Source organism: Plodia interpunctella, chromosome 11, assembly GCF_027563975.2.
Source record: "Plodia interpunctella isolate USDA-ARS_2022_Savannah chromosome 11, ilPloInte3.2, whole genome shotgun sequence".
Taxonomy (NCBI): domain Eukaryota; kingdom Metazoa; phylum Arthropoda; class Insecta; order Lepidoptera; family Pyralidae; genus Plodia; species Plodia interpunctella.
In genome coordinates, this window is record NC_071304.1 from 6,363,057 (window position 1) to 6,373,622 (window position 10,566).

General features: G+C 34.5%; 1 protein-coding gene across 1 annotated transcript; it reads right to left on the bottom strand.

Annotated features, from left to right (window-relative positions):
- Positions 1-657: 657 nt before the first annotated feature.
- Positions 658-7,019, bottom strand: LOC128673808 (putative inorganic phosphate cotransporter). The gene is made up of 8 exons (XM_053751918.1): positions 6,863-7,019; positions 6,361-6,569; positions 5,805-6,044; positions 5,257-5,466; positions 4,263-4,430; positions 3,669-3,885; positions 2,974-3,212; positions 658-923 (listed from the first exon to the last, which is right to left on the bottom strand). Exons 1-8 carry the CDS (start codon positions 6,897-6,899, stop codon positions 696-698), a joined length of 1,548 nt encoding a protein of 515 aa, XP_053607893.1. The 5' UTR covers positions 6,900-7,019; the 3' UTR covers positions 658-695.
- Between the last annotated feature and the right edge of the window lie 3,547 nt (positions 7,020-10,566).

The window sequence follows — 10,566 nt, forward strand, 5'->3', positions numbered from 1 at the left end:
GCGAAGCCACGGCGACCGCTAGTATTTAATGTTTTGAATCACAGATAAGATTATGAAAGAAATATTGTAAACTCCCCCTTATGCGACAATCTTTGTAGTCATGGTTATAAAATATTTTCCGAATTATCACGCCTATTTTCCACGCGAGGCGTTGACGACACTGTAGCATTCAATGTACTTTAATATAAATAGTAAGTGTAATTTTGCACGCGCTTTTCCTGTATAGGAATTTTTGGAAGTGCTCATATGAAAAACGCGCGGTTTCTACGTTCAGTGGTTGGCAAATTGCGTTCTGTTCGTAAAAAATTACCATAACATTTTCAAGATTCAGTTGTGATTTTACAACCGATGGCCTGCTTTATATCAACCCTCCTTGGGAATATCATGATAACCTATCAGTCTGACTAGGCTATTTAGTCGCCTCGTTCGACTTCCACGGCAGGATATGGAATGGTCCTATTCTAGGTCGGAACCACACGTCACAATCTCTGTCTCTTTCACCTGAGCGTTTTCCGGTTCCTTCCGTTGCCATAGAAAGGCGAAGCACATAGGATTCACTTTAGTGGTTTTGTCATTCCGTAAATTTTCATACCTAAGTACCTATTTATGTTTTTGTACATAACTATATTAAAAGTTATATAATCAAAGAAAAACAAATCTCTTATAAAAATATATTTAATAACGATTACATTTATTTAGTCTACAGAAATCGGTGAATGGTCATGCTTAGGGTACACAATTTTCTTCTCCATATCATTGTTTTTCCTTAAAGGTCCGTGCTTCCAGTCCGAGGGATAGCCATATTTGTCCACGTCATCCCACCATTGAGGATCGCCTGAACCCCAAATGACGTACAGCAAATTAGTCGCTATTAACACTACGAATACAGTCCAAAATGCCATACGCCACTGCGTTATTGTTTGCTGAAATAAACAAAAGAAATATATATTTATTCATCGATAATATTATTGTCCTTATACATTTTGCTTTTTTTTTAGTTTTCTCTACGACAAGGATGTTTATTTTAAACTTTACCTACTTGTTTCAAACATTCGAGATAATTGTACGGTAAGTATTTATTATGGTACTTAAATAATATGGAATCTGGCGACCAACCGAATAGATTTGTTATGAAAATATTGTTGATCTGGTTCAATTAGCTGGAGTTGGAAACTCGATTTTTTTAATATAGCTTTTACCCGGCGATTCGCCCGGGTGATTTCCCACGGGAACATTTATTTTTCTGGGATGCATGGTATCTATGTCCTTTTCCATACTTCAAGCTGAACATGAATGCAAAATTTCAAGAAGATTACATTAGAGGTAACATTTAACACGTAAACTTATGTTTGGAGAGTCCACATTATGGTAGTATATAAATCCTGTTTATTATTCATTTATGGTTTCAGCGAGGTGTTATAAGACCTAAAAAAAAGATAACGAACGACAATACAGTCTCCGTAGGCTTGTTTTGTTATATTATTTTTGCAACCGCCTTCTCAAACTTATAGCGCAATTTCATCGACCATTTCATTTTCCTTAATCAAACTAAAAGGGGAAACTGCACACAGCTCCGAATAAGATATTGGATATTGATACCACTGATACCAGTAAATCCTTTACATAAATGCTTGTATTTATCCCTCTTTTGATACTTGAGCCATGGGCTAAGACCCCTTCCACCTTCCTAGGTGGAAGGGGTCTCAAGACCAAGACCCAAGGTACACTGCAACCTCCTGAAATTATATTTTCAAAAAACTTGGTCAAATACGAGTCGGACTCGAGCGTTCCGTACGATTATTTATAAATACTACAAAAATAATACGTTGAGCCCTAAAATAATACTCGTATAATATATGTAATAATACAATACTAAATATATTATATTTTATTATGTTTTTAAGTATTTGTCGTTATATCAAACCATAGAGGCGTATAACTAAACTATGGCCTGAAGCCCGCGACATCATCTGTGGAAATTTCAACTGTCTAATTGTCTCGGTGACAGACGGACTTACAGATACCGACGCATTAGTGACAGCACCCCATCGGGACCCTGTTAATAATCCGTCCATGTCTGTATGGACAGGACCGTTCCGTTATGTTCTTTGGATACGCAACCCTAACAATAAAACAAGATAAAATGTTGTTTGATTCTTGGGCAGGAGGCTCTTGAGTATGTAGGATGAGTTAAGTAGATATTAGATAGGCAATTTTTGTTTACTTAGAACGGAAGTTTGTACTTCACAAGTATTTTAATACACCACTAACGTAATTAACCATAAACTCTGTAATAAAGATATGTTGCCGTTTACTGTGTTTGTCCCAACTGTCGCGTATTTTAAGATTAGTTCTGAATGTTACTTATAATTTTCATGTTTAAAAGAAATATAAAAAACATACTTCAAACGGAGGAACGAGTTGTCTTTGACAAAATCGAGGCTTAAAATTTAAGGCTTCAAATGTTACAAAAAATGGCTTTTATAAACAAAAACAAGGTAACACTTAATCAAGGAAGTTGAAGAGTTATACCATTTTTGTCATCTATCTTTTTGCGGCATTTTTTTTTTTCAGTATTTTTTTATTCTTTAGTATAATTTAATAGTCTCTTACTAGGATAAATAATACATGAGAATATAATTACAGGGCCAAAATATATAGGTGTTTGTTCCTACAAAACTTCTCCTAAAAATCGGAGATATAAAAGCCAAAGCCAATCATAATCATATGACGGTGACGATTAGCGCAAGTTGGTGATTCAGATCTATCAAATACTGAGTTTATTATCCTCCTTAAACTCTGAGATATAAGAGCCAATCATAATTATATGGTGGAGGCAGCACTACGCAAGCTGGAAGCTGGTGACGACTGACAGGAACCAGTGCGGGAACGAACCGAGAACGGTGGCGTGCATCTGTTTTGGAGGACAAGACTCTTTTGGGTCAATGAGCTATTAGTAGTAGTAATACTCACATCAGGTGTCAACAACCCAATCAGATACGGCGTGATCACGCCACTGATGGCACCAAGTCCATTCACCAAAGCAGAGCAGGTGCCAGCATAGTTCGGCGCGATGTCCAAAGCATTGATCTTGACACTGCTGTAGAATCCTCCCATAAAGGCCATGGAGGCTATGAATAACCCCACGGCAACCATCTTGTCGCATCCTGAATACGAGGCCAGAATAATAAAAACTGCCGGCAAAGTAGACGCTGTAAAAAAAATGACCTCAATTTAAAGATTATATTTAGCCATTGTTCGATGAATTCAATATTTAATTTGATTTTATGGTTTATTTTATGTTTTTAGTTTATGTTTCCTGTATCCTGTAAATGTATTGGTTAGCCGCAAAGAGAAGGTTATGACAGGTCGACATCGAACAGACAACACTTCGACATGTCGTTCTCGGTGCTCGTATTGTTTCTAAAATTTTCCCTTGTTAACAGTATCAACTATGTCCAACATTTATTACGTAAGTAAAAACAAAACTTAAGTATTAAAAATAACCAAGTCGAAAAGCGTTTTTTTTTCCAAAGACTGCTTTTAAAACTGCATTCACTCGGCGACATCTAAATTTTTAATATATATCTCACTCTCATCTGAGCCTTTGTTTTCTTTCTTAGCCGTTGAGCGTCGAATATTAAAATCTTTTCTAGTGTAATACTTACAAACAGTAGTATAAATTTTTCTTCCAGTGCCAATGGAATGCCATTTCTTTTTCACACACAAATCACATAGACTGGCAAATATGAAGGAGAAAATATACATTGCTATGTATGGTAGCGCGGACATCAGACCAGTCTCTTTGATATTGAACTTGAGAACGTCAGAAAAGTACTTAGGAAGGTCGGTGATCATTGTGAAGTAACCCCAGTCATGGCCTATCTGTAAAGATCATTTTCATCTAATTGGCATTTAGTTCACAGGTAATTATCTAACAATTATTACAAAACAATCTGTAAGCGCGTGCACTATATATTTTTTATATTTTAATATTATTTACATTCAGACAGTGTTAAAAATAATCAAGATCCACTCTCTCATCTGAGTCTTTTCCCGGTTTCTTCCTTAACTTGTACAAATATCTTCACGACGTCAATCTAACACTTCTGTTGTTTGCTCCTTCTGCTATGTGGAAAGATGCCTATAACGATCAACTTATCGAAGCCATTGTACATGCATTTTTTTGTTCTAATTTTTATATTATATACCTACTTATTTTTCATAGAATATAGTTATAACAAACAAGATGTAAAACTCACAGCTGCCATTACTAACACCCAAAGGGGAGCTGACCGTAAGATGGCTTTGAACGGCACAGGATCCAATTTTTTGTGGAGACCAGAAGCAATCACGGTTTTATTTAGATATTCTTTTTCTTCATCACTAATAAACGGATGCGAATTCGGGGTATTGTAGCAAAGCATGGCCTGAAATGGAAAATTTGATTTAATGTAAATTAGGTTATCAATATGTTAGGTACATAAGTTTTAAGATTGAAATAAATTAACTGAGGAGATATTTTTGGCTATACCAACTACTATTGTACTTCTTTTTCTTATTCTTCTTGTCTACTTGACTAATAAAACTAATTTAGAGTATTGTAATTTTGACAAGTGTTATAATCGTCATTTCAACCTAAAAGAAGCAGTATAATGATCTTATTATTATTGTAATCATAACATTATAAAAGTATTATTTGCTTGTTTATTGGCTGATTATTGGTATAGGTAGGTATAGATAGAACTTTAAAAAAGGTAGATATGAAATTCATGCGAAAATAAGTAAAGGCCAGTATAATTTATATATTTCACGTAAAATCATCCTCCAATGTGAACTCAGCTTAAGAAGTTACATCAATTGAATGAACAAGATGCCATTGGCCGCTGCCGACCTTGTCGCACCCGGAAAAAGAGAAGGTACAGAATGCTAATTCACTTAAGCATTGAAACATTTCCTTAAAAGGGGTTTACCTGGTACAATTTGCAATCTATGGTTAAAAATCTAGTACCTCTACCTAGTACATTTTCGCATCGAATGAAATTTGGAACAGTGCTCTTGTGCTAATTTATTACTCTTTATTAATTTCTACATTTTCTGTAGTAGAAAATAAGGAAATTTGTGCCTGAACGTCTCCTAGACAGGAGCATATAGAAATAGAAGAAGAAAAATAAAAAACACTTCAATGAAAATTACCAATCACAGTGCAAGAAAACAGTGGAAGCACCAGAGAAAAAATATATAAGAAATTCTTACCCAAAATATAAACCAAATTAGACCTAACCCCCCAAAAACGTAAAAGACATTATGCCAGCTTCCGCCATCAGCTAACAGAAGTCCCGAAAGATAAGGTCCCAAAATATTTCCTATTTGGGCTCCACCGAATATCATAGCTCCCAGTCTAGATCTCTCGCTCGGAGGTATCCATCGAGCTAACAGTAGTACAAACGCCGGTGTCACTGGACCCTAAAATGAAAGACAAAAGTCATCGCTTAAACTAACATAATGTCTTCCATAATAAAATTATTTTTAATTGGCAAACAAACAATTATATAGAATAACAATAAAATGTAATCTAAATATTACAAAAATAGTTTGGTTTTTATAATATTTATATGTATATATAGTTTCCACTAATTTTCGTAACAAATTATAAATGTAAAAGTGTGTTTTTTTATTCTTCTTTTACGTCAATATATGTGGAGTGACATAGGCTAATTTTGGCGCGAATTGAGCTGCGGGTGACAGCTAGTAGCTAGTAATATCTGCGCTTCTGAAATTATTTGCCAGTGAGAATTTTATACCTCTCCAGCGCCTTCAAGGGCTCTTATGAAGAACAGTCCAGTAGCGCCCCCAAACTTCACAGCCAAAGGAGAAACTATAGTGGCCAGGGAAGTAACGAGTAAACCCACACCGACAGTCCATTTCCCTCCAAATTTTTCAGCAAGAAGACCCCCTGGTAGATGTGTTAGAATGTAGCCGTAGTAGAAAGCACTTAATAAGAACCCTTGAGTGGACTCACTCCAGTCATAACGGTCATGATTCTGAAAAAAAAAAACAATTAATTAAAAAAATATATGCATCCAACAGTTTCAAACACTTTAGTTGTATCAAGCAAAAGTAATATTGTTCAACTTTTGTTTTTTGTTTGTAGTAACTTTATTGTACGAAAAAAGTAGATGACTAAATTTCATACACTAATGATATATGAACAGTACAAAGCGGACTCATCCCTCTATCTTCTTATATGTAGTGATCTCTTGCAGTATATTTAAATGTATGTTTTACGTAACGTGTATTGTATGTAGGCAAATGTATAAATAAAAAATATAGATAGAAATATGGGGTACATGCACTTACGTCTATAATAACAGCAGTTACATTAGTAACGTTCGAATTAGCCGTATATTCGGGATCTGGGCAGGTTTCTCCGACAATGTGTTCCGAGGACTCCACGTGAACAACCATTTGAGTGATCGTCATACTTAGACAGACACGCATTGTGAAAGAATTTGCTAAAGCAAAAAGACCCATAACCCCCAAGACATAGCGCTGAGGAATAAATAACGCTGGAAAAGAAATATTTTATATTAACGTCTTTGCTTTAAGACATAACATTTTAACTATAGAACTATCAATTTGCTTCACCGTCTCTGTGTCATTTGTTAGTAGTTATAATAATAATATTACCTATGTGGTAATATTATCATTATAACCACTAACAATTTTTTTAGGAACGTACCGGAATATCCAATTGAAAAAGAACCAGTACTAACACGAAATATTGTATAATCTGTACTATTAAGTACAATATAAAAATAGAACTTTTAAAAATACAACAATTACAGGATCATAGACTCACCCCTGTTGAGAATGTACCGCCATCCTTTGAGTGTCATTATCTTAGTTCAATCACATCAAAAACATTATTTAACTGTTTTAAATATCGATGCACAAGCCTCAGCTCAGATTGTCGAGAACCACATGACATGTGTCGATGTGTGTATGATCTTCATTGTGCTCAAATGTTTAGATAAAATGATAACGATATTTCAACACTCCACATCTGAGCATGACAGCTAATACAACCAATACAGTCAACCGGTAACTGACAGTGGTCGTAAAAAGATGGAAAGTGAACCCAGGGTTCGGAAGGCAGGGTAGCGGAAGAAACCGGGAAAACGTTTAGTTGAGAGAGAGAGAGAACTGGAAGTGGCTGTAGCGGAATTTAGATTCAGGTTTATTTTATTTTCCGTATTCAGTTATAATAGATTAGTCGAAGGATCCCAGATGCAAAGCCTACACCTATATCTTGTACTTTTTATACACCTAAGGATATGTTTATGTTTTGCTTTCGGTAAAGCAAAACATATTCTAGTTAACGGTTAGTTACTGTATAATGAATTCTCATCAATCTATAAACGTTGCCAAAAGAACCAACTGGTGATACTGTTAACGCTAACCTCTGCAGTTCCATTTTGAATAATAAAGCGATTGTATTATACGTTCATTATTATTAATACTTAGAGAGGCATTTGTGGCGGCGCTAGAACAGGACCACTACACATTCTCCCATGAATGTCGTACGAGGCGACTAAGGGCGATATAACAAGCGATTAGCAACAACGATGACCCCATGCGGGCTGTTCTCTGATCTGTTTATTCTAAAGCCTTGTACGAAACCAGAAACATGCGAAGATAAAGTGAGAGAAGGCAACATTACTAGTCAACATTTTTGGTACCTTTGTTTAAAATAACTTTATTGCACAACAAAACACAAATATACCTATAAGAAACAGAAAAAGCAACGACGGACTTATCCCATGAAGGGATCTCTTCCAGGCCATATGTACCAAATTGGTATTGGGTACATTTTTAAAGTCTTACGAACTGACCCACTGGAAATCATAATTGCAGAATTTTTATATCTACAACTAAGACTTAATGCGAACTAACAACTATTTTGTTTTATAATATTTCAATCATCAGATGAATCATCACGTATAGTTTCATCGGAAAGTAATAAGTTAGCTTATAATGATTCTGAGTCAAGAATGTCTCGACAGCCAATATCAACATTTCTATTGTTCTAATATTGTATATCTTACATGGTAACTTAGTAAAAAAACAAGATATCTTAAGGTACGATGCCGTTCCCGTTAATATAAAAACATAGATTAATTAATAAAAATCATACAAAAACTCGTGTGAATATTATTATGTGCAAAATAAATATCATTTCATTTATATAAAGCTGAGTTCGTGACTTCGCCCGTAGCTAAATGCCTATGTCACTTGCCAGAATTAATTACTCTGTTTTGATGTGTAACAATAACGAGGACAAACAAATAAACTTTTACATTTAAAATATTGTTTGAAATCGTGTTTGTTCCATTTAGCTATGCAATTTTTTCTGCACATTTTAGAATTAATAATTAATATATTTGATATTTTCACCACAAGCATTGTATGTAACTGATGTTGTTAGAGTGAGTTGCACCAGTCAACTCTGATACCTGCGCAAAAAAACACAAAGTACTCCATTTTGTCGAAAATTCAGCAGTGCGCAGGTTAAAGTCACTTTAATCTTAAGGTCGAGTTTACCTTTAGTGACATTACGAATGTAATTATGAAAAGTAATGGTATCTTTAGCCCTTATAACCTAACGTTGATCAGTATGTAATTTTTATTGAAAATCATAAATAAATATAAAATAAATATATTAGGACAATTCACAGAAATTGAGCTAGCCCCAAAGTAAGTTTGAGACTTGTGTTATGGGATACTAACTCAACGATACCATATTTTATAACAAATATATGAAAAGATAAACATCGAAGATCCGGGTCAATCAGAAAAAGATCATTTTCCATCATGACCCGACCGGGTATCGAACCCGGGACCTCTCGGTTCAGTGGCAAGAACTTTACCACTGCGCCACAGAGGTCGTCAAATCATACCTTTGCTTTCCTTTAAATATGCAAAAATATTATTTTAATAGAACAACAATTTGTTAGCTTTTTTATCGTCCATGACGTTTCGACCCACGTGTTTGTGAAACGTGTACCTATTTACAATATTTTTATCTAATCCTAAATGTCACTCAGAATAATAGCAGAGTAACAAGTGTTAAAGAACTACCTAACCAGCATCTTCCATTTAATAAAAATGAAACTAGGTATACATAAAAATGACGATAATTGTTGTTTCCTATTTTATTTTAATGTTCACATGACCATTGTGACTTTAAACAAAACAATTCATCGGAAAATATTGTTGTCGGTTATAATTATAAAGCTTGCAAAAATTGATGATTATTATAATAATTTTTATTTAAATTATGGAACTACTGATTAAAATTAGTATTTATCTAGTATTGTAATATATTATATGAAAAGAAGGCAAATACAGGAATAGTTAATTGTTAGACAGGATTCAAATGTCAAAAGTGAATGGCCTTTCCAACCTATTGTCAAGATCAATTCCAACAAATTTGAAACATTGAACCGAGCCAAATACCCCACGGTTCAATTTGAATATAAAGAAATTAAAAAATACTTTTTTACAAAATTACTAGTGTTATAATTTTTAGTTTTATATATTGTAAAACAGTTTTATATACTGTGAACTGCTTATACAAAAAAGTTCGTATTGTCCCTTTAAAAATTTTAATATGGAACATGCGACCAATCTTTTCTTTTTTGTTGATCTATGCACGCGAGTCTTCAACTCAGGCATGGCTCAGGCTGTATTCCAATTTTATTCATACTGACTGATTAGAAAATCACAAAACCACTACATTTCTTTTTTTTATTCATAATTTGGACATAATTCGATAGCCGAAAACCTTACTAATGAATTCTATAATTAAAATTTACTTCCCGCTCTTGATTAAGAAGTGATTATATCCGCGGGTGGGATCTGTCATCATCCACCCGATAATCGGATTAAAGTACATTTTCTAGGCTTTATCAATATAGTGATAGTAGCATTTATCTCTGCGTCATGCATTCATGGGAGATAAGTTATCAGATGTCAGGGAGATTTTGAGATGCAGTATTTATCTCAAATAACAACAACAGTTATTCCACTTGAACTCACTATCGATTTTATACGTCATCTGCAAATGAAAATGCCGGTAATCTTCACTTTTTATAGATAACGTCACTCACTATATCGTTTTTATCAATAGTTTGAAGCAATGTCAAATCGGAATATACAAGTAGTCTGACCATAATAAAACAATAAATTAAAATACTAGTAGGTACACGGAATAACCACTAATAACCTACTAATTCCATGGTGCTCGACACTCTAGGCTAGGGTGTTACTGAGCCAGCGAAGCCTGGGGTCAGCGAAAAAAATATATCATACAATTTTGAAGATCCGGTTGTGATCTCACGACCGGCTACTCGCCTGGTGTCAACCCGATTTGGCAGTGCTACTAATGTCTATCAACTGCCAAAGGTCTCATTGTCAAATAACCTCCTGCGATATTTCTGGGAGGATATGCAGTGGTTTTTGTCTAGAGCGGAACAAACGCAAAGGAAATGAACTTTTATTTTC

Coding starts and splice junctions, on each gene's coding strand:
- LOC128673808 (XM_053751918.1), bottom strand. CDS start 6,899: ATGACACTCAAAGGATGGCGGTACATTCTCAACAGGG. Junction 6,045..6,360: donor TAACTGCTGTTATTATAGAC/GTAAGTGCATGT, acceptor TTTTTTTTTCAG/AATCATGACCGTTATGACTG. Junction 5,467..5,804: donor CCCTTGAAGGCGCTGGAGAG/GTATAAAATTCT, acceptor CTTTCATTTTAG/GGTCCAGTGACACCGGCGTT.